At 41.1% G+C, this 25,136-nt stretch overlaps 1 protein-coding gene across 2 annotated transcripts in view; it reads left to right on the forward strand.

Annotated features, from left to right (window-relative positions):
• TRAPPC9 (trafficking protein particle complex subunit 9) overlaps positions 1-24,590 on the forward strand; it is a 719,778-nt gene extending 695,188 nt beyond the window's left edge. For both annotated transcript variants that reach the window (XM_074986617.1, XM_074986618.1), the window contains 2 exons: positions 16,521-16,744; positions 23,242-24,590. In XM_074986617.1, the coding sequence (XP_074842718.1) occupies positions 16,521-16,744; positions 23,242-23,421 (404 nt within the window). In that variant the 3' untranslated portion in view covers positions 23,422-24,590. The remainder of the gene's footprint in view (positions 1-16,520; positions 16,745-23,241) is intronic.
• Positions 24,591-25,136: the final 546 nt, after the last annotated feature.

Genomic DNA, 25,136 nt, shown 5'->3' on the forward strand with positions numbered 1-25,136 from the left:
CTCTCAGAGGTCCAGAGAGGCTCAGGCCACTTTCAGCTTTTGAAGCCCCTAACCATAATCAACATTAAAAATGGTAACCCCTGCACGCAAAGAAGTCACCACAAAAAGCGAGACATGATTTGAAATTATGTTGCCCCACTTAGGGAGAGAAGATTAACATCAACCTCAAGCAGGGCCTTCAAAGCCTTTGCTCCCAGGCTGTGGAATTCTCTTCTCCGAGGATATTTGCATGGCACCAACATTATTGTTTCAGCACCAGGTTTAAGACACCCTTTTTATACATGCTTTTAATGGTGTTTGAGTTTGTGTGTGTGCTCCTTCTTTCGAATTGTTTTAGTAGCTTTTATGTCCTTTCGGAGTTTTGTATTTTTAAACCTTTTTATATGTGTTTATATTTTTAAAAAATTTTGGAAGCTGCCTTGAATATTTTAAATAGAGAAGTGGGGTAAAAATATTTTAATAAATAAATATTTAACAAATGCTCTTCTAGTTCTTTTTTCATGCAAATGCACAAGTCATTGAGGGAAGATGTAACTTATGTGCAATGTCACAGCTGATATGAAGCATGGTGAGCCTATTCAAATGCTGTTGTCTCATAGTTGAATGGTGATAGTTCTTTACCTACTTCAGTACACTGAAGTTGCAAAACTTATCAAATGACAAAAAAATTAATGTGTCCAAATTTGTGCCCCCCCCCCTTGAACTTGAGGCCAAGGACAAATGGCCCTCCTTCCCCCTTCCCTGTCACCCCAATGGGCCGTGGGAGTTTTTGGTATGAGATGGCAGATTTCTGTGTGTGTTACAAGAGAAATGACTGTCTGACCTCCATAGTAAGATAATGGAGTGGAATTACATTGTGGAGAGGCTTGAATACTGGAACAATGAATTTGTATATCTGGTGGGAAACAGGGGAGCCAGAGAAGGACCTTAAAAAGAAGAGAGCTGTAATCACAGTTAATACTCCAGAAGATAATCTCTGCAGCAACATTTTAAATGGGCTGGAAAGGTAGACATTTGTGGATGTCAGAACTAGAGAAGAAGCAGTATTAATAGTTAATGTGAGATGATTGGGGTTAGAGGTCCTGGGGATGTGGTGTAGGAAGAAAAGGCAGGTTTAGATACAGCCTGCAAATGTGAGTCTTAAAAGGGGGATGAGGAAAGAGGAAACCAATATTGCAGTTTTGAGAGACAGGGATGATGATGATGATGCTAACTTCCAGTTTTACAGAAAGTGGAGGGAACAGAAATGGCTCAGTAGGTCTGTTTTGGGAATGTCAAGTTCTGCAGTGGCTTGATGTCAACAAGATGATGTTAGAAAGACAGGTCCAAATTTTAGTTTAGGTGAAAGGAGAAAGGTCTGAAATAGCAAGCTGGATTTATCACTGAGATTTTCTTCTACTAGTGGGGTCAGTTGTTCTTATCTGGCTTTTACCAGCCTGGAGGAACACAGATCCATTTCACAAAGAGGGACCCAAACTTTCCTCTGGGATTCTAATGCTTTATTATGTCTAATGAGACCCATCTTAGGTTGCTGGGCAGTTTCTTGCTTTAGTTGATTAATTTTAGCATGCTTTGTTCCAACAAGTTTTAACTTACTCTTTTCAATGGTTCTGCAGTGCAAGTTTAGAGCTGTTCTCAGCAGTCACTGCTTCACTATCATGTTTGGTTAAATAATACAGGTTTACTAGCTGGTTTACTAGCTAGTAAAGGTTTGCTAGCTGGTTGTCAGACCCTCCTTCAACATCGGGAAGCTGGAACATACTGGTTATTGTGAGAACTTTGCAGCCTGCCTTGATGAAGTGCTGACGTCCCATGGACCTCTGACTGGAGACCCAACACAAAAGTGGGACCAGTTCAAAACCCTGGTGACGGAGTTAGCCAAGTCAACACTAGGACTGAAAAAGAGAGTTCACCAAGACTGGTTTGATGAAAATGACAAAGCCATCATAAAGAGCTTAGAGGAAAAACAGAACACATTTCTGCTATGGCAAAACGATCAGTCCTCAATCTCCAAACGCGATCGTTTCAAACACTTTTAGAGCCAGGTGCAAACAGGACTTCGCAAAATGCAAGATGAGTGGTGGGAGAGTAAACCTAATGAAGTCCAATACTATGCTGACACCAAGAACTCCAAGATGTTCTTCAGTGCTATCAAAGCTATATATGGACCTTCAAAGCCAAGTACTACACCTCTTCTGTCTCCAGATGGCATGACCCTTCTGAGGGAGAAGAACAGCATCAACAATAGGTGGAGAGAGCACTTCAGCAACCTTCTCAACAGACCCTCCATTGTTGACCCTGTGGTCCTAGACCAGATCCCTCAGAAACCCACAATAGACAGTCTTGACCTGCCCCCTACAATGGATGAGGTTAAAAAGGCAATCAGCCAGACCAGCTCTGGTAAAGCCCCTGGGATGGACGGTATCCCTCCTGAAATTTTCAAAGCAGCAGGACCAGTGTCACTTGAAGCCTTTCACAACGTCTCAATCAGCATCTGGGAAGTAGAAGACATAACCAAAGACTTTAAGGATGCCACAATCATCTTGCTCTTCAAGAACAAGGGCAACAAAGCTGACTGTGGAAATTACCAGGGCATCTCCCTTCTCTGTACTGCTGGGAAGATCTTGGCTCGAGTCATCCTCAACCATCTGGTCACCAGTATCTCAGAGGAGAACCTACCAGAGGCACAGTATGGTTTTCACCCAGGCCACAGCACCACTGACATGATCTTTGCTGTTCATCAGGTCCCGTAAAGTGCATAGAACAGAACTTGGATCTGTACACTGTCTTTATAGACCTGACCAAGGCATTTGAGACCATCAACAGAGAAACCCTGTGGCTTATCCTGTCAAAACTCGGCTGCCCAAGAAGATTCGTTAACCTCATAAGCCTGTTCCACAATGACATGACTGGCTTTGTTCTTTCAAATGGCAAGTTCTCAGATCCATTTGAGAGATCCAGTGGTTTGAAGCAAGGGTGCATGCTGGCCCCAGTGTTGTCCAACCTCTTTTTCATGTGCATCCTCATCCATGCATTTAGGGACCTGGACCATGGAGTCTACATAAAATACAGACTTGATGGGTCACTTTTCAACCTTTGTCATCTGAATGCTAAAACAAAGACGTTTGAGAGGCTCATCCTTGAAGCCCTTTTTGCTGATTACTGTGCACTTATGGCACACAAGGAATCTGATCTCCAGCTCATTGTCAACAAGTTTGCTGATGCCACTTGCCTCTTTGGTTTGACTGTCAGCCTAGGAAAGACCAAGGTATTGTTTCATCCTGTTCCAGGATCTGCCAATCTCCCCGCTTCAATCTTTATTGAAGGAACAGAGTTAAAAATAGTAGAGGAGTTCAAGTACCTTGGCAGTCTGATAGCCAATGATGGCTCCCTTAACAAAGAAATCAATGCCAGAATCTGCCAGGCCAGCCGGGCACTAGGACGTCTTAGAGCACGAGGGTTGAATCAGCACAATATCCGACAGTCCACTAAACTGAAAGTGTACAAGGTTGTAGTCCTGACCAGTCTCCTGTATGGCTCTGAAACCTGGACCTTGTACAGAAAACATATAAAACTGCTGGAGCACTTCCACACACGCAGCCTGAGGTCAATACTGCACATTTGCTGGCTGGACAGAGTTACGAACCTGGAAGTCCTGGTCAGAGCAGGAACCACGAGCATCGAAGCCATGATTCTGAAAGCCCAGCTTTGCTGGACAGGGCACGTCATACGAATGGAGGAGTCAAGAATCCCTAAGCAACTCCTCTATGGTGAACTCTCCCACAGCAAAAGGAATGAAGGTGGGCCTCGCAAGAGGTATAAAGACTGCATGAAGGCCAACATTGTTCATGCTGCTTTAAAACTGGATCAGCTAGAGCAGCATACAAAAGACCGAACATGCTGGCGTGCTCTCGTATGACAACTTTGAAGAGTGGCGATGCGTATGCCTCATTGATGCTTGTGAGAGGAGGAAAGCAACAGCAGCAGCTGCACCAACAGAGCCAGGACAATTCCCTTGCCCCCACTGTGAATGCCCATGCTGTTGAAAGCTTAGACTTCTCAGCCACATGCGAGTCCACAACCAATGAGCTTGTGCAAGCTCAAGACATCATTGTCGGACACAACTGAATACCTGTATACTAGCTGGCTTACTCTTCCAAAGACTTGTGCCAGCCATTCTGGTAGAGATGAGGGTTACTTTATGGTGTAATCCTGCAAGAAATCATAGTGCTGCTGGTAGGTGGATTTGAATTGACTTTGGAGGAACGTCAGGTTTTAGAAGTCAGAGATCCAAGGAATGCTGTTGCCACAGAAATTATGGTCTATACCTCTATGTATGGTCCGAGTGCCCGTGATATTTTTCAAAGTCACTAATAGTCTTACTTACAACATCTTCATTAATAAATAAATTAAGCTGCAGAGCTTTAGAATTTAGGAGGTGGTTGATAGCTTTAGCTGGTCTTTTGTTAATCCACAGGTGCCAGAGCTTTGAGCAAGCTCCCGCCTAAATGTGGGCGGATGGCTGGGGTTGAGCACCCACCTCGTATGCCAGTAAAAATTTGCTCACATGCCACTCTTGGCACCCGGGCCCAGGTTGCTGTCCCAGTCCAATAATTTTCCAGGCATATATGCCTGCATTTGCTGTCTGATGTTTTGGTGAAACATCAGTAACAAAAAACAAAAATGTGAAAGAATTTAAATGAACCTACTATGTAAGACCTCAAACAATTTAGATGAAGTACATGAAACATGTTATGGCTAGCCTGTCTGTGAAATGAAAGGAAACATCATTACAGATGCCTAGAATTTTGTTTAAAATACACACAGTAAATGCCATAAGAGGCCTCTTCTTGAGTGTCTCCGTGGTATAGACCTTAGCCATGTGTAATCTGGTATCCACGTGCCCCACCGTACCTTTTTTAAAGTGCTGAGACAGAATGATTTGTCCCTGAATAAAACCCTTCAGTAGCTCCAATTAATTCCAGTTCATTGAGTTTCAATCATGGCTGGGCTGAACTAGCCCCACGAGGCTTGGCATTTCAGTGCTCATATTTACACAGTCAGTGAGATGCAGTAAATCATCTACCTGCCTGTTAATAGGGAGTTATGTATTAGCTTTAGCAGAGCACTGAGAAAATTTTCTCACCATTTAGACAGTGGATCTAATGTTTTCTGGATCCCCTGTAACACACATAGAAAACGTATCTTCATAATATCTATTGGGCACTTTGTTAACATTCACTACTACCGTATTGCTTTCTTAAAACGTTTTCACAATGTGTTTCTGTGTGTCTGTGCAGAGAACTCTCTCTTTTTTCCCCCTTTCTCTTAAAGTCCCTGACAGTTTAGATTTACATACAGACTTTTCATCCCAAAGGATCCCAGACAACAAATAAAGTGAAGGAAAAATAGTGACTCATAGCATACTGGGCAGCATCTGTGTAAAGAGCACATAGTAATATTTCACTGCAACTGAGACCAGGTAATGAAAATTACTATATCCACATGAAACTACTGTTTCTAGGGAGAATTTAAGTAGACAGAATGTAATGACCAGATAGAATTTAGACCTGCAGAGTGGGAGTGACGTCTTTTGTGCACGCACAAAAGTGACATGCAAAGACCTCAGCTGTAAGACTGTCCCCCCAGTTGCAAAATATCCCTTGTGATGCTGGTGTTGAGTAGCCACATAGAGGGAAATGTGTCACTGTTTCCTGAAGCACTTAAGGGTTTCTTGGAGGTCTCCAATCAACGTACTATCCTGACCAGTTCTTCTTAGAGATCAGACAAGCTTCCAGCACAGCAAGGTATGGCTGCAGTGTGTTTTATTCTACCTTAACTCTTTAACCATAAAAGTCATGCCACCACACTTGGCACAGGAGAATTTTATAGGTCTCCTCTCCAGAGCCAGTCAGTGTCACAACTTACCTCCGGCATTCTAAAGATATACACAGAGGACAAAAGCCTTATGTGTGGTTACACAGCCCGTGGGGAGAAATCTTATTGCTTCTTTGGAATAAACTACTAGTTAAGTCCTATTTTAGCCATATTCTACTGCACAGGGGGCTTATTCCTCAAATATTTATTGTACAAAAGAAATCTTTGAGTGCTATAAGAAGTATTATACAGTGCAATCCAGTAGATCACAGCGTGAGTTTACTTAGCACCTCAGTTTTTTTGTAAAGCAGTTTGAGGCATCAGTGAAAAGAAATAACTTGCCATATTACAAGGGCAATGGTTGCTGAAGCTGATACTTAGGGAGGCAAGCTCCCCAGCCTGTGGTCCTGCCTATACTCCAACTCCGGTCTTTCTAGGCCTTGCCCCCTTGCCACTGTCTCACACCTTCCCCACTGTCTCCCTCTTCTCTCTGCTCATCCATTTCTACCAAATCCTTGAAAAAGCTATAGGAATAAAATTTTCAAAAGCCTTAAAGCACATATGGATTCTGAGATAGGGAATTTCCAAAATATGGGCATGATATCTATTGTCTTCACCTGTGTAGCTGTTGATCAAAATACTCTTTCTGCAAACCTGCTTTTGTTGAGCAAAGTAAAAGTTGGTTGGTCTACATTCAGGTATCAGGATTATTTACATAAACTAGGACCATGCCACAGAAGCTAGTCAAAAGAAGTTTAGACTCAGGAAAAAAAAATACACGACTAGTGTAAAATTAGAGATCTGCTTCTAAGCATTTAGATTTGGACTTGACACAAGCAGTAAAACTCTTAACTGATTTTCACTTTCATAGCAAATACCTTTCTCATCTAGATGAAAGTTCTGGCAAACCATCAAATGACAAGTCACCCTGGCTGCCAGAGGAGAAGTGACTGTGATCGGCTTGCCAGGGCTTTCATCTTAGATGAGAAAGGCACATTACAGAATTCACAGACGCACCACCACTACCAAATCCTCCTACCAAATACCCACAGGTTAAACAGAAACAATAAAATAGTTTCTTAAAATAAATCTGTGGTTCCTATGCCATGAGAGAGATCTAAATTTCCAGTTAAAAGATGGAGCTTACTAACACCCAAAGCCCATTTTTTCTAAGTGCTTTTCTTTCCAGCTAGCATAACCTGGCATTTATCTTTAATTGAAGAAGATTGTACGACATCCAAATATGCATAATAGTCAGAGATTGAACAGCAGTGAAACTGAACACTGATCACATGTCCGCTGAGGAATTAAATTGAACATTAGCATTATAGTGATGAGGGGGCAGAAAGCTTACTCAGGCCAAGTGAACAAGTTTGAAAAACGAAGCAATCCTCTTGAAACAGAGCCCTCGGGATAGACACAAAGGCTTCCTTCATCCATTGTCAGCCTAGAGCAAAGAACAAATAAAAACTGAGAATGTTTTGGGGATAAATGTAATCAGAACAGTCAAGATCTGTCTTCAGCAGACCAGCCGCTGTGGGTGACTGATTAAATAGAAAAATACTGACAAGCTGCACAGATTACTCGCTGCGTACTTTGCCACAACAGAGTTTTAAATGGCGTGTTTCTTTGTAATTACTTTTGGATAAAATCAAATGACTAATTCAATTATAAAAGGTTTTGTGACTGGGAAAGATTGCCAGAAATCAGGCAGCTAGGAAACATTTTGAAATAGGTTGGCTGTTAGTTTTTTTGTTGTCTATATACTACACCAAATTCCATTCTCACTCAGCACTGTATGTTTGCGGAAGGGTGACTGTTATGTCACTTGAAGGACTCTGGCTCAACTGTTGGTATTTACAGAAAATTAAATTGGTTTTGTCTGTGCTCTAGAATGATCCCATCTCAAAAGGTGTGATCTAAAGATGTACTGAGCACCTTTGTAGATACTCTGAGTTCAGTGGGGTCTTAGAACATTCAGCGCCTTTCAGCATATAAGGCTTAAGGTAGTTCACAAGATAAAATCCCAGGACAAGTTTAAATTATTACTATGTAAATAGCTGTGCATGTTTAGGAATGGTAGAGTTGTTGCCTCCAACAGAATAATGTTATCGATGAATTTAGCTCAATATTTTTTCTCGATTATAGTGAAGGAGTAGGAGAATGTTGCTCCAAGGTAAAAAGATGGCATAAATGGTTGTATGCATTTGAGATCAGTAGAACATGTACAGTAGAATTTAACTCACACACATACAGTAGAATTTAGACAAATACATGAGCTGCTTTTGTGTCATTAAATAACTGTTGAGCACAAGCGTGATGAGCATGACCAGGAACATAGAAGCAATAAGTTTTTACGAGTATCTTATATGAGGATTTATCCAGCTAAGAAAATCCTGCAGGCCTCATGATGGACAAACAAACATAACCAACCCTATTCTTTGGTGTGTAAATAATCTGCACCATCTGTTTGGAAAATAAAGGGGAACTGCTCTGCACAAGAAAGAGTGAGGGAGGACCAAGAAAAGCAACAATTTCATTCAAGACTTTTTGTCCCATATGGAGTTCACAAATAATATCTGTGAAGACAAAACTGCAGATTTTCAACACACATGTGAAGTGTGCACTCTTGTATGGATGTGAGACCTGACATACTAGAAAGTCTTCAAATCATAAGCTACAGACATACATAAACAGATGCCTGAGGTAAATTCTTCACATCAAATGGCAAGACTTTGTCACAAATGAGGAGCTTTGGTGCTGAGCAGGACAAGGACAACCTGCTATTCACATCAAGAGAAGAAAGTGGGGTTAGCTAGGATACACGCTCAGAAAAACCATCATCCAGCATAGTCTGTCAAGCTCTCAAATGGAACTCAGAACAAAAAGTGCAAAAGAGGAAGACCTCGGACAATAGGGAGAGGACTACTGGGATGGAAGACAACAGCTGGGGTGTTCCTGGGATCAGAAGTTTTGTCCCAAGGCAGAATGAAGTGGGGGAGACTTATACAAGGATTTAACTCAAGAAGTCAAGGGGGCCAGAAAAAATGTGGGGGTTTGGTTGTTGAATAAGGTACTTAACGGAATTTTAAAAGCTTGGTATGTTGGAAGATGATTACACAAAATCTGAACCCTTTTCTATCAAAACTGCTTATCCAAAATGAAGTAAGAGGCTGCCAGGAACTGTTTTGACTTGACACATAGGAGGAGGGACAAGGCACTTGCTTAATCAAAAATTGCCAGGTAGCAGGGCTAGTGGAATCAAGCAGTGGGTTTGTTTGTGGTAGGGTGATTTCTCTCCATCCTAGCTTTTCCTGCAAAAACTTGAACAAATGTTATGTCTCAGGAAAAGAGAAGGTTGAAGAAGCTCAAAACAGCGTTTTTGGCCTTTAGATTGCTCTGCTAGCAAAATTGGAAGCCAAACTGGCACGCTATGGCTTTTAATCATCAGTTTATACTTTGTGTACACAAAATAAGTGAATCATTTTGTGATACTGTTTCACTGCAGTAATTCCTGCTTGGGCTCTCTTTCTTTAGCTTTTCTCCAGCCAAGAGCCTGATGCATCTTATCTACAGATTTCTATGTTACTGCTGTCCCTCTTCAATCTGTTTATGTCTGCACTATGGATCTTACACAGGTACTTCTATATAATCTTCCGTGCAGCTACTGGGGCCAACAGGCACTGTGAGCTCTAGGGTAAGGTGGGAGGGAGGGCTGGCCAGAAGGGGCATGGCCAAGGGTCCAAGGGACAAGGCCAAGAACAGTCAGCCATTAGCGCTGCCTGCACCACAGCAGTTCCCCCACCTCTACCCCAGCTGCATGGAGCAGCATTGTTAGAGCAGTTCAAAGGAGTCCAGAGCTAAGGCCACCACCGTTACCAAAGCAGCAGAGCAGCAGCCAGACCTCCAGGCACCTTTGAAAGGCTGGGCCCCTATGTCCCTTTGTCCTCCTCTAAAAGCTTGGTATGTCTTCCAACATACCAACCTTTTAGAATTCTGTTAAGTACCTTATTCAAAAAACCAAACCCACCCATTGTTTCTGGCCCCATTGACTTACTTCTTGACTTAAATCCCATGTACTCCTAGTGGAGCATAGGTCATCTACAAGTCTCCTCCACTTCACTCTATCTTGAGACAAAGCTTCTAGCTGACTTCAGGAGTACCCTGGAGTACTCCAGGCAGGCCTGAGTGTAGCCACTCTATGCCAGCAGAAGAGAGCTCTCCCACTGTCATAATTAAACCACCCCACAATGAGTGGAGGTTGATATGTCAGTGGGACAGCATCCATGCTAACGCTTGTGGCGATAAATCTTTGGTCAGGAGAGAGGTTTTTTCTGTACCTCTAACACACATTTTGCCAACAAAAATGTTAGAGTAGACAAAGCCCTAGTGTTGCTCCTTCATATGTTCAGATTATCAAAGCTAACCTCCTTTGCACAGTTGTAACAACATTTTTTAAAAGCCTATCTGACGAACCTCCGGCAACTCTTGTTCTGCAGCTGGTTAGAGGCTGTGTTTGTGGGCTTGAAGATCAGTTTGTATCTGTCAAATGAGTTTTTTATTTACTCCCTTAGCCATCTGCTTCTTTAAATGTTGTTAACCTTCTCATTTGAAGAAATTAAGCTCTAAGATTTATTAAAAGTCCCAGACCAGAGTCTCAACTGGTATAAATTGTTTTAAAAGGGAGATTTATTTACTTAGCATATGCATCGTCACCTAGCCGAGCAATAGGATCGTCGGTAGCATAAAAAAAAGGAGAGAAAACCGAGGTCGTTGCAGCTACTCCAGTGACTGATTTGATCTCTGTTCTTTAATGAGAAATAGCTAAATTAAAATTCTCTTCCTCCCAATATGAGGAATAGTACAAATCACTCACATGATACATATGCATCTCAAAACCAAAATAAACTTTGGAAGAAGAGTATAAACATTGCCCGAATGTGTGTTTTCACTGAGGATAAAGAGTTCAGGCTGCTATTGGTATGCTTTTTTCCAAACTCAACTTTCACACTGGTGCATAAGGAGTTCTATGTGTAAGTCCAGTGACCCATGATGATATATATATGTGAGCAGAACCTTCAGAACACATTTGAAATTGCCAAAACTCATTCAGAAATGATGCTGGAATCGGGCAAATAACAAGGGAATGTAAAGTATTCTACTTGCTTTATATTAATATATTTAGAGATGGATTTTGAGACAAAAGTTTTATAGTAGTTGGTATTTATTTACAAGTACAAGTTTTCACCATATGATTCTGATAAAGCCTTCCCCAGCAGATGCTAAATAACATTTTCCATTGATATAGTGTCTTTCATTTCAAAATCTTAAAGCATGTTGGAAAATTAATTTGCCTTTGTAAAGCACATTAAAACTATGGAAGCACAATGTTATATATTCTGAAGTATTTGTAATATTATTCAGAGTTAAATATCTCAGGTTCCCTGTGGTGTGCATTGATCTAGAGTTCAAGGTTAGGTAATAAAAGGGTGAACTCAGAGGTTGCCTTGTCTCAATCAAGCAATCAGTAGAAGGGCCAGGTCTCCTGATCAGTGTGTCCTAGGAGTACTTGGGCAGCCTTCCAGGAGAGACTCAGGTATTGCTCAACTGATAACAACGTGCTTGCAGATGGTAGCGTGTTTCTGTTGGTGGTATACTTTCACACATGCCTCCATGCACAGAACAAAATTTATTCTACATGTGAATGGAAAGAATTAGAGGGAATATTGCTCCTGATTCTATCTGCTTACCTAATTTTTTATATTGTGCTAATTCAGTACCTTCCACTCAGTGCTAATTAGTAGATGGTGCTTCCTCTCTTGATATATCTTTGATATGTCTTCACTAATAATAATAATTATATTGCAGTTTTATAGAGCAATCCAGCATCAGTTTGGTGATCCAGGACAAACAAAATGCTCTCTAGGGCTTTCCCTTTTATTTCTAGCATTGAATGTATTGTGGTAAAGCACATGAAGAGATTTTCTGCAATAGGCTTGTGCAAGTAAATTAAATTGAAGGCGTACGTGAAAAGTAAAGGAGAGGAAAAAAAAGGACTCATTCCATTGTTTTATTTTAATATCTAGGAATGAAGCATTAAACTGCCCTCCAGTAGCAGACATCCAAGTCTTCATGTTTCTTCTCTGACAGCTTGACTGTGCACTGCTCCTACTGTATTTTGTATCAGTGATTGCGTTGTCCTGTTGTCTTGTAATTTTCTGAAACACTGATTATCTTTTATCTGAGTTCTAACTGATTTAGATCCTGCCACTGTCTGCTGTATTATGTGACTCAGAACAAGTGCACGCTGAAGCCAGTAATGATTCACTTACAAAGCAGTGGTGTGAGCAATCACAGTTTTCATATGCCATCTGTTTTAGTAAGCTAAATCCACAGAAAACAGACTCTATGTATATGGTTCTTTCTCTGTCCATGGAGGAAAATATGTATGCAGATCCATGTTGTATAATAGGGCTTTATGTATTAGGAAAGGGGTGAAACTGCATGTTGAATCAAAAGGCTTCCTCTCATGAAACATAACTCTTTCTAAATGCTGCTGACTATAGTATTCTACAGAACAGATGCATGTGTTTTGTCATTAGGCATGTTATTGAGAGACTTGGCTTTCTACCTACATATGTACCGCCTACTGTAATTAGTCCATCTACTAACAGACAGACAGATGCAACACACACACACACTCTCTTTCTAAATCAATGTTTAGTGAACTGATTTTCAGGAATGCCAAAGAAAACGGATTTGCTTGATGTGGGTATAATTTCCTCACTGTCTTGTGGATTTAATATTTTCATTTAATGATGTTGTGAAGTAGTCGTGGACAGTGAGCAAAAATTTCATCCATAATTCCAGGTTAGACAGACACCTATCCAGGATGGTCTAGAGACTTTAGATGGTGCTTGGCTCTGCCGTGAGAACAGAGGACTGGACTTGATTACCTCTCAAGGTCCCTTCTGTTTCTAGTGTTGTACAGTGTTATGATTCCTTCAACAATACATGGAGTTGAAAACCTAATGGCAGATAGATGATGGCTTTAAAATAAGGATTCATGCACTTAGTTCGTTGAGTATTTCCGAAAGGTCGCGTGAGCCAGAGGCAGTCTTTGGGGCCAGTGAAGCTCACAGCTGCAACATCCCATGATTTGAAGCAACCGAGGTAAGGAGTTATCTTTAAAAAAATGAAAGAAAAGTCAGTCAGTTAAGATGGGATTTATCCCCATCAATCATCTAGCTTGCCTACCCTGAAGGCCTTAGCTAGGTCTTTACAATCATTGTTCTGAAACTGGGCAGAGGGGCATGGAATGTACTCTCGGTTTGAGTGAGATCCTTTAGGGAAAAACAGACGTACTGTGCACATGCAGAATTGGCTGTCTGAAGAACAGCAGCTGCAGGCAAGACACCCAGCTGCGAAGACAGCACTGCTACCAGCAGCAGTGTAACAGAAGTGTGGCAAGGTATGATATTACTACCCTTATTTATGTGCTGCTGCTAGCTGCGGTGATCCCTTCAGAGCTGGGCATCCTGGGCATCAGAGCTGTTCTAACTTCATAGCCAGCTAACCAAAGTGCAGTGGCTGCTGACCAGATGCCTGGCTCTGAAGGCAGCACAGCTTCAAGCAGCAGTGGAGAAATGTGTGAAAATCGCCTATCACACCACCTGTCCTTCTGCACTGCCTTTGGTGACGTAAACTACTGAAGACACAAACTGGCGGGGAACGGTCAAATAAGTTTGAGAACCACTCATATGGAAAGCAAAGTGATCACAGTGGGCAGAAGACCATTATGTTTGAGTGTGGTGGTACAAAACTAGTTTTGCAAATCCTTCTCAAAACACTGAGTTTGACTGTGATGTGAGTTTCTTCTAATCATGTGAACTGTGCATTTAATGAAGGATGGAGATATTTTGCTTAAATGGGCCTCATTTTCTAATGTACTGCTAGACAGTTTCTAAAAAGTAACATTTATAATACCAGCAGCCTGGGCTTCTTGCGTCAAAGTCAAATCTGCACCAAGAGTTGTACCTCTTGTGTGGTGTGCCTGCTGCTTGCTGCTGTGACATGACAGCTGTGGTCAAAAGGAAGTTCAGAGATCACTTCCTTTGACTCATCAGCCTGTCATTTGCTGAATAGAGCTTTCAGAAATGTTAATTTCTGAATCTGGTTTTTTGTTCTTGGTAGCTGTTTTCTTCACTGGGGCTTCAAGGTTTGGTCTGTTTGCCGGGCTCCGTGGTCTTCACAGAAGCACATATCATCTTCTGGTTCTGAGTCAGTAGTGCAAAAATTAAAAACTTGTTCTTGTGAAAAATGTTCTCTATCTGAGCCGAGCGTGCTCGAACATTCCTAAAGAATACCTGTAAGAAATAGGGCCCACTGTGGTTAATAGAACTCAAACATTCTTTGAAGAGGAGTAACACAATGAGGCCCACCATGGCTGTAATATGGGAGGAGGTTGGAGCAATGGACTGGAATAGCCCTCTGAATGTGAGATCTGCTGAGTGCATGTGTCCTCTCTGAACCATCTTCCTTACATGTGTGTGAAGCTTTTTCCTGTCTCTGAACAAGAGCCTGTTGTGAAATAGAAAAGCTCTGGTCTCTACCACATATCAGAGATAATTTTTTAGTCTCTGAAGCACACTGATATAGCACAACTGGAAACCCTTTCAAAGTGGGGAATTATACTACCAATTTCATATTGTACAGGCAATGAATCATTTCACTGCTGTACAAGCAAATTGACAGTGTTACTGGGCACACTCACTTTGACTGTAGTTGGCCCAGCAGAAACCAGATAAGAGGCATTATATTTACTGCTGTCTCAGGGAGAAAAAAAGAAATAAGCGAAAACTGTAAAGGTAAAAATAGGAATCTCAGAATGAAATAAAGTGAAATCAGTTTTGCAGGGGTAGCTGTGTTAGTCTGTTTCAGTAGAAACGACAAGGAGTCCCATTGCATCTTAAAGCCTAAACTGCATCAGAAACCCTAAGTTAGGCGTCTGACAAAGTGGGCTCCAGCCCACAAAAGCTTATATCAAAATAAAGTTGTGGCCTTTAAAGTGAAATAAGTGGCTGAGCTGTTATTACCAATTTAACACTTTGAAACCCCATTTTTTCTATTGCTGTTTATTAGTGTATAACAGACAGACAACTGCAAACTCCAACAGAGACTGTCCTGCTTGTAAAGATCTTATTAACAGGGAAATTTATTTCTGGCTATGACCCATGGACATGTGGGCATCTAGAAAGGAATCCATAGCCAGTTACAGTTTGTATTTGAGAATTGCATATAGCTCCTCTTCCCACCGAGCCAGTTGACTACCTGGTGCTTTTTGATCCACATTAATACATAAGGAGAAGGTGGAACGCAGCTTATATAGGGCTAGATCATGGCTTGCACTGCCTGAGAGAGTAAGGAACTGCTTCCTCCTCCACCTCTGCACAGGGCCAGTCTCTCAAAGTTCAAGGATGACTCCAAATAGCACTGGCTCTGCTAACGCCCCCAGCGGGAGCAGAATGAGGACAGGGTTGTAACTCTAGCACCTGCCAATAGAGCGGGGCTGTCAGTGATTCACACGGTAAGCATCTGCTGTTTATTTTGTAGGGAAATATGCAGCAAATGCTTTTGCATCTTATAAAAGTGGAAAATTAGCTGCTGACATCCAGTGGGCCTCAGTGTTCCAGCTAGTCTGTGAAAGTAATTTGTGGTTTGTCACTAGTTGCCCCCTCTTGTTGTCATTAAAGCTTCCATGACGATTTTTGCAAGAGACAGGGTGCAAACCCCAGTATTCTAGCTACATTTCAATGAAATTACATTATTCCTGCTAAAATGCCTTCTGCAGTTCAGTTGTAGCTCCCCAATACAGTAAACCCTAGATTGAACAGGCTAATGGGGGGAACAGGTATCCATGAATGCTGAAAGTCTGTTATATCCTAGCGGTTATACTGTATGATGATGCGCTGACCTTCCTGGCCCATCACTCACTCCTGTTCTCTGTCATCCCTCTTCCCACCCCCACCCCATTCTTCCCCTCAAACCTCCATCTCCCTCTCCCAATTACCAGGAGAGGAGCTGAATGCCAGTCAGGCTCCTTCCACCTCTTGCAGCTTTCAGCACTGCGCTCCTCCAGCCCCCAGATCTAAGCTGTCTGTGTGAAGGTAGAGCATGGCCGCCCCCAGTCTGCCAGCAGGCAGCAGCCTCTGACACCATGGCTGCTGCTCAGCTCCATCGCAGGCAGCAGCGGCCAGGCACTGACATGCACCACGCACATGGGGCTGAGGGAGGAGAGCTCCTCCACCCCTCCTCCAGTGGCCCCAGCTGCTGCAATGGTCCCTCCAGCCCCAGCAGCCCCAGCCATTCTCACAGCTCCTCCAGCCCCGGGGGTGACTCTAGCGAGTCTCTGCCATTTATTTGGGCGTGGACCAGGGGGGCTCAGAGACAGCATCTATTATTTCTGAAGTCTGTTAAGTTGGGGTCTGTTAAATCGAGGGTTTACTGTATATGGCTTTACACCCTAGTCTAGAGTGGTGTGTACTGTTGTTGTGCATCTTTCAGGATTCTCATGGAGACCAATTTTAGTGCACATCCCACATTAAAAGTCCTGACTAATGTGAAATTCATTTTTTCTGTTGCAGATGTCTTGGTGGATGGAAAGGTCTGTGACTGTGATATTGTGGTGGACTGCAAAGTTGGGGATCCTGTTGCACTGGAGGTGAAGCTGACCAACTGGAGCCAACACAGCGTGGGCCCATTTGCTCTAACAGTGGTCCCATACCAAGATTACCAAAATGGAGTGCACAACTATGAGCTCCATGACGCCATCACCTTTGTTGGGTCCAACACCTTTTATATTGATTCAGTGAGTCTTTTTGATAGTCTGTTCATCTGCTGAGGTGTGCATTAAAAATGAATGCACCAAAACAGGATGCTAACATGTGCAGCTTCCTACTAGGGAATTCTATTGTAGGTCATAGATTGACAGGTCTGGAGATAGAATTCTTTTATTTATTCAGACAGCATTTTAAAATAAATAATTTATTTATTAGGCAGCATCAGTACAATCTTCCCCATACAGACCTCCCAAATCTTGCTAACCATGACCTAAAGGGGTCGACCCTAACAGAAACCCAGCTTTGTGTCTATTGAATCTTTGATGTTCTGTGATATCACCAACACAGGCTGTGAGTTTCAAAAGGAACTTGTGATTTCAGGGACTTCAATGTTTGGATGCCCACTTTAAAGAGGCATGATTTTTCTGAATACAGAGGTTGACCAAGGGTCCCAACCAGTGCCAACAGAGGGTGTTGGGTTCTACCGAAAATCTTTTCCATACAATGATTTAGGGCCCTTAATTCCTTTGACACAGGCAACTCAGATGTTAATAGCCTTTGGTCATTATCAGTCTTGCAAAACCTGAATTAGCTCCGATTCTGGTAGCGTATTAAATAAACATGTAGAGAGAGTGAGAATATGGCCAGGCCTTTACTTGGGTCAGGTCTTAAGTTATCCTGTAAAAAAATGACTGTCAAAACTGAATATTTAAGGGAATCTGAGATGGAGAGAAATTAAAGGTTAACTGTGAGAATCTGTGCATATTTTTTGACTATAGAACGTATGCAGAGCAGATTGTTTTAAATCTAGCAAGTACAAAATTTATCAGCAGCCTGAATTGAACTGCATACTACCAGTATCATTTGCTGTATAATTTCCATTGAAATAGATCAACAGAAATCACCAAGAGACGGATTTCTTGACCTCAAGTTACCTTGTTGCCAATGTTGATTTTTTTTTAGCAGAATTCCTATGCTTAGGACCCAATTGTGGAAGAGTCTTGCCCATGAGGTTAGCAATGAAAAGATAGAAGTCAGTGAAATATATTCTGCCTTCTGATTGGGTCTCTCTTGAGGAGAGAAGCTAAGAGGTTGTCTCTCCTGTGAATAGCTGGGCTGCAATTTCAGCATCCCCCCATGCTGTTGAGTCAAACACAGTATTTCTATTGTAAACACAATCCTGTATTAAGAGGTAGGGTTTTTGTATGTGTGGTAGTGTATCTAGAGTCTAACTCAAAAAGACCCAAGGCAGGGGAAAAGGTACTTTCTAAGTCAAAAAGTATTCTATTCTGTGGTATTGGAATCAGGGTTTTCTTCTAGTAGGTCCTAAAGATAATATATTACCACACTTCCTCAGGGCTTCAAATACTGATTACAAAAGGAAATTTCTTCAAACCGTGTATCTGAGGTTATCAGAGTCTCTCTCATCCTCCCGTATTGCTCACATCGTTAATCCAGAGCAAAAAGTAAATTTTAGAAACCAGTGCCTTGTTTTGGTATTTTGCGTATTGATATTGTAGGGGGAAATGTGTGCTACCCAAGTTGGAGATTGAAAGAGTTCAGTGAACCTGTGTTCTCTTTTCATAAAGTGACAGATAGATCAGACCAGATATGTAACATGTAATTAACCAGTGTTTACTAGCAGAGTGTGTGGCCCATCATTATACTGACATAGAAGTGTGGTGCTCATCAATACTGAGTTGAATTTCGGGGCCAAACTCTTGTTCTTCTCCTTAACTTTTTACCAAGCCAGACTCCTAAAATAACAAGCAGTCCTGTGGCACCTTAGATGCTAGCAAATTTATTAGGTCATGAGTTTTCGTGGGTAAAACCCACTTCCTCAAATGAAAAAAGAAAGTAGGTTTTACCCACGAATGCTTATGACCTAATAATGTGTTAAGTTTCTAAGGTCCCACAGGACTGCTTGTTTTTGTGAATCGACAGACTAAAGTAGCTACCCCTCTGAGACTCTTAAAAAAATCTTCCAGAAAATCTTTCATTTTCAGACAAGGCTCAAATTTCTTTCTGGACCTTTCTGATGTGGGAGGTTTCGGGGTGTTAGATAAACACACACATTTCAGCACACTCTTTGTTATGCAACACACACAAAAGTTTTTGAATTCTTACTTTAAAAGTTAACAATCATGATTCTTCATTTCACTCCATGGAGACTACTGTCTCCCTTACTGCTGAAAGTCCATGTTCACTTTCTCATTCTCCAGCACAGTGAACTTGTTGTTGGGTTCTGCAGTTACAAATATTGCAAGGATCTAGCTGTATCAAAAACCAAACTGTTTTATTGTTTTTCAATCATTAAAAATACTTCTGTGGATTTTAAGTTCTGCAAAATGTTTGTTTTTGACACAAATTTTAGTCTGAGTTAAAACTGTTTGACACTGTCCGTTTGAAACACAAAAGAAAGATGAGTTCATTAGTAATTAACCAGATTGTGACGTATATTACTAGACGTAGGAAGTTGAGATGTAAGATAACAGTGTAGAGCCTAATTGATTAAAATACTTTTGCACTGATTGAAATTCCTTTTCACTCTGTCTTGGCCAACTTAAACCTAACCACATTAGTAATATTCCTTCAACTCTTACTAATGTGCTATCTTGATTAATTAGTTGCTCAGACCAAGCTGATACTTGCAAAATTAAAAGGAAAAAAAAAACAGTAAGTGCCCTGGAAATTTCTGTAGCTATCAGCAATTCATGTTTCCTGTGTTTTTTGCGATTACCAATATTATTTTCTCAGTGTGCATGTGCATGTGTTTATTAGATGGTGAACAGTAACAGTGAGGTAGCCATGTTAGTCTGTACTCCAACAAAACAAAGGGAATTGGTAATGTGTAAATAACATTTCATGACAGCAGGTAGTCTCTTTGAATCAGTCCAGGAATAACAATCAATATCTGTTACACTTTGGCAGCTCCTCTGTCACATGTGAAACAAGAGAGGAACGTCTGAGTAATTTTACTTAAACTGTAAAGTCTTTAGGGCAGGGTACATCTTTTACGTATCTTCACACTGCCTACCGTAACAGAAGTTGAGTTCCTGATTGGGGCCTCTAAATACTACAGCAGTACAAAGAAATACTATTAATAAGTTTACAGCTGTCAGATAGCGTCTTTACAACAATCACTAGCACAAGTTTTGCCAATAATAGCAAAAGACTAAAAACTGAATAAGACTGGAGACTGTATTTACACTCACTCCTAGATGACAGCAGGTGGCAAGGGCAAATTGCCCCTCTAACTTGCATGTATTATCTCAAACATGTGATTAAATAGAGGGTTATGTTCTCAAGTGATGTAGAAATTGGTGAGGGTCAAGAGAAGAGCAACAAAAATGATTGAAGGTCTAGAAAACATGACCTATAAGAGAATATTGAATGACTTGAGTTTGTTTAGTTTGGAAAAGAAAAGGCTGAGTGGGGACTTGCTGTCAGCTTTCACATACCTATTGTAAAGAGCAGGAAGAAAAATTATTCTTCTTAAGCTCTGATGATAAGACAAGAAGCCGTGGGTTAAAATTGCAGTAAGGGAGGTTTAGGTTGGACATTAAGAAAAACTTCCGAACTGTCAGGGTGGCTAAAAACTGAAATAAATTGTCTAGGGAGGCTGTTGAATCAACATCATTGGAGATATTTAAAGGCAGGTTGGATAGGCATCTGTCAGGGATGATCTAGATGGTGCCTCATCCTGCTGTGAGGACAGGGGACTGGATTTGGTGACCTCTTGAGGTCCCTTCCAGCTCTACTATTCTGTGATTTCACGATACGTTGCAGCTTTCACAAACACTCGATTCACTTTCAAAGAAAAGTTATAAACATTTATGAAAAATATTTTCCTTTTTTACTTGATCATTTATTCAGGCCTCTATTTCTTGGGAATTATTGGGAGTAGTAAGGATCACTATGGTCATTTGTAAACATGCCCCTACCTTGCAGAAGGGGCATGTTAATGAGGAACTTTGGAACAGGTTAATGAGGTGCTGACATGCATATTCAGTGCCTCATTTGCATAACCACAGCTAGTTGCTCTTCGAAAGGCCTGCTTTTGAAACACAGACTGGCTGTATAGATGTGAGAACTTCAAAATAAACCCCAAACTTCAAAATTCCCTTATTCCCAATTTGTTTTGGAATCAGGGAATTTCAAAGTTTGGGGTTTATTTCAAAGTGCCCACATCTATACAGCCAGTCTGCATTTCAAAAGCACCACTTTCAAAGCATGATTGGCTGCCATTATGCTAATGAGGCACTGAATATTCATGTCAGCACCTCATTAACCTGTTCCAAAGTGCCTCATTAACATGCCCCTTCTGAAAGGGAGGAGCATGTGTAGACATGGTCTATGGGTAGTATTGCATACTTTCTTTAACACAGCCTCTGCAGATTCCCCCCCATAACTCTAATGTCCTATCGCATGACTCCTGTAGAATGCAAGATGCTAACTTCCACTGCCAACTGACTTCAGCATGTCTTGGTGGCACTCAGAATCAGGTTGCTGCAGAACAGCATTCATAGGCACATAACATTTCTTCCAGACCCCAGCATTTAGTTTCCTTCAAGTTTTTGAAACAGAGGTAACATTTGTGGAGAAGTTTCAGTTCAGCCTTTATGGTTTCAATTGAATGAAGCATGTGACTAATCCCTGCTCAGGTCAGCAAAGCATGTAGTTAAATTTAGATACGTAAAAGGCCCCCATAGCAGTCACTGTCACAAAGACACAATCTTAAATTTAAATATGTGCTTTACTGTTTGCTGAACAGATTCAGGATTATTCGCATAACTAAAGTTAAATGCATATTTAAATGCTGTGTTGAATTACAGTTTGTATGTATAACTTCTTTCAGAGGTAGCTGTGTTAGTCTGTTTTAACAAAAATATAACAAGGAGTCCAGTGGCAGCTTAGGGACTAACCAGCTTTCTTGAGCTGCAAATCACTTCATCATTTGCATCAAGTGAAAAAGAAAGAAAGAAACAGGTGGGAGGAAGATGGAGATGGCGGTTTTACTCACATTTAGGCTGTCAACATAGTAGCCACACAGCAAAGTTATTTTGAGATAACAGCTGTTGTTTCGAAATAACTTTGTGAGCATCTACATCTGCACAAGGCACATGCTATTTTGAAATAAATTCAAAATACTGATGTATTATTTTGAATTTCATAAACCTCATTGCAAGAGGAATAACACCTTTTTTGAAATAAGCACTGCTAAGACACGGAATAGCGCTATTCTGAAATAACCCATAATGGCGTTCCAATGGCACTATTTCAAAGTGGGTGCTACATGTCTGGACATGCTATTTTGAAATAGCTGGGTGATATTTCAAAATGCATTCTTGTGTTTAGTTGTGTTATTTTGAAATAAGCCATTTTGGAATAGCTATTCTGGAATTAATTTTCCACTTTAGGTATTTTCACCTTCCTGTGCACATCCATCTGATTAAATTAGCTGTGATGTAGCACACCTCTCTCTGTATCCATACTATCTTTTTCTTTTTCTTTCATTTCATGCATCTGATGAAGTGAGGTGTCACTCATGAAAGTTTATGCCATAGTCTTTAAGATGCCACTGGAAGTGTAGTTTACGTATAATTTATTAGAAATATATAAACTGTGAATTGCTGTGTGATGAGGAGTTCTATATAAATATGAAAAATACTTCAGTACTATACATAATTGGGATGTGCTGAATTGGGATGGCTCTCTCATTGAGCTTTCTCCCATTAAACTCATGGGACCCAATGGTGGTGAAGCATGCTGCTTATTTGGACAGTGTTGTCATAAATGCTACTCCATGGGGATGAATTCAGCTATTGCCAAGTAATTAAATGGTGTTTAGCTAGTTGTTTAATAGGTGTGAAATTCTAAGAATCAGTCTTTTACTACATACATTACTAAATAATAATAGAGCGATAGCCATGCTAATCTATAAACTATCCAAAAAAAAAGCAGTCCAGCAGCACTTTAAAGACTAACGAAATAATTTATTAGGTGATGCGCTTTCGTGAGACAGACCCACTTCTTCAGATCAACAGAAGAAGTGATCTGAAGAAGTGGGTCTGTCCCACGAAAGCGTATCACCTAATAAATTATTTTGTTAGTCTTTAAAGTGCTACTGGACTGCTTTTTTGTTTTGGTTACTAAAATGGATTAGGAGTTAGATATTCCTGGGTGATCAGGAACCCTCTAATGGCTTCTGCCAAAGACAGCTACATTTTGGTAGATTCGAGACATCTGTGCTCTGTCAGAGCTCTGCCCCGGACATGCTGCAAGGCTTGGGGCAAACTCCTGTAACTGTTTGCAATACATCAGTGTCACCATCAGTAAAAAGGGGCGAACAACACTTACTTCCTTGTTGAGAGGTGAAGGGGCCTTGTGAGGTTTGGCTCATGACTATTTCTTGGGCTCCTTAGATGGAAGACATTATAGAATTTCACAGTCCTGCTATTAGTTTTGTTGCTGTTTTTGTTAACCAAATTTGTTCATTCAACTAACTTCAACCCTTTTCTTTCAGGTGAAGCCAACCAAAAATTCTGTGTGCTTTGGAGCTCTACTTTTTCTCTGTACAGGGGATTTTTACCTGCACATCAAGTTTCATGAAGACACCTCCAGCAAAGAGCTTCCTCTCTCTTGGTTCTGCCTGCCCAGTGTTCATATTCGTGTCCTGGAGCCTGTGATCCAAACAAAATTGTAAATGTACTGTATGATATCGTATTAGCCACCGTGCAAACACTTGACAGGTCCTCTGCTTGACCCCACTTGGTTTCTTTCCAACCCCAGGCCACAGCCTTTCTTGAAAGACACACCTGAGCACTTTCAGAATTGGCTGAAGTCATTTGGGCAGCTGACTTTGCTAATTTGGAAAGGCGCAATGGAATATAATGAACTGGAGTCTACTGCCGTTTGCCCCTCCCCCTCCACTTTTCCATAAAGCCCTTGGAAGCCCCTATGAGAAAAACTCTGTTCCTCCTGACATCCGTGCCTCCTCATTGATATGAGTGGATTTGCAGGGAAATATGTGCATGCTGAATTTAGCCTTGAGCGTGGAGAATGAATGATACCTAAGGCTATATCTTCAGCACTTGAACAAGAGTTGTATTTTTCCATTAAGTTTTCACCATCAAACGGAAGACACCATTTAGAGCTTATTTTCTCAGTCAGTCTTCCTATGGTGGTTCCTAAACCCTTTGTTTGCTGTTTTTTTGGTGTCTTTCCAACTCAGAATATATGTAAGCCACGCAATAGCAGAGCTTTTATTTCCTTTTCCACCAGATTCAGAGGAATGCAGAAGCAGTAATGCTTTGTAAAGTGTTGCTTATTGCAGGAAATAGCAATAACCGTACTGCCATCAGTTCTTACCGATAGAATAGACATGAACTCAGAAAGAGTCTCCCCCTCCCACCCTCCTTGGTCACAGTGCAGTTCCCTTTGTTGTGTGCATCAGGAAACAAGAAAAGAAGGAACACAAGATGAAAGCATTTCTCTCCCTGTCAGAAAGGAGAGAAGCCAAATATTTGCCTGACTGTGATGTCAGAGTGCCACAGGCCCATTTCAAACATTTACTAGTCCCTTAATATGCCATAAAGATTAATCTCCTGATAAGCCGCTACAACTTTTCATAACAAATTGTTTCCACACACCTACTTATCAGGGTTTAAATGTTGACAGGCAAAGCTACTGTGGTATTTTCTTTGATTCTTTCTCAAATTAATTAAATGAAATGTTATGGAACAACTGCTACACTGTGGCTGTGCTGGCCAAATGTAGTGTAAATTTGCTTCATTGTGTTGTCTTTTACATAGAAGCTTTGAATAAAGAGACCGAGGATTACGCTATGTGAAGCACTAAAGGTGTTTGTCTAATCAGTACGTGAATTTTTCTTTCCTGCTGTGTGAGTCATATTTGTGTCTAAACATGCAAATAACCCAGTGCTAATTTTATTCAGCTTATGACAGCCATCTCTAATTGAAGTCAATGGCAAAATTCTTGTAGTCTTCAATAGGAACACAATCCTGCATAAGCTCAATTGAATGATGAATACTGCAGTTTGTAAATGACAATAATGCAAAAATAGTCCCGCTCGAGCAGCAGTTTCTAAGCAGGAGGGAACTTTAGCTTCAGGCCATAGTATCTACATTCCAGTATGTTCAAGCTGCAGCAATGCCTTTTGCTCCAAAATTTTGTTTGTCACAACAGAGACAATGTTCACTTTTGAGTTGGAGGAAAGAGCTTTAGAATTTCAGAGGAAAAGATCTTTAAAATTCAAATGACTGCCTAAAAGGCTTATCTGGAACGACATATTCTTCTGTCAGCTGCAAGGGGGTGCAGCATCTCATGACAGCAGAAATAGTTCCACAGCTTTGTGTCCTGCCCTTCTTGGGAAGGAAGAAAGCCTGATAGGGAAGAGAC

The sequence above is a fragment of the Carettochelys insculpta genome, chromosome 2 (assembly GCF_033958435.1).
Source record: "Carettochelys insculpta isolate YL-2023 chromosome 2, ASM3395843v1, whole genome shotgun sequence".
In the NCBI taxonomy this organism is placed as follows: domain Eukaryota; kingdom Metazoa; phylum Chordata; order Testudines; family Carettochelyidae; genus Carettochelys; species Carettochelys insculpta.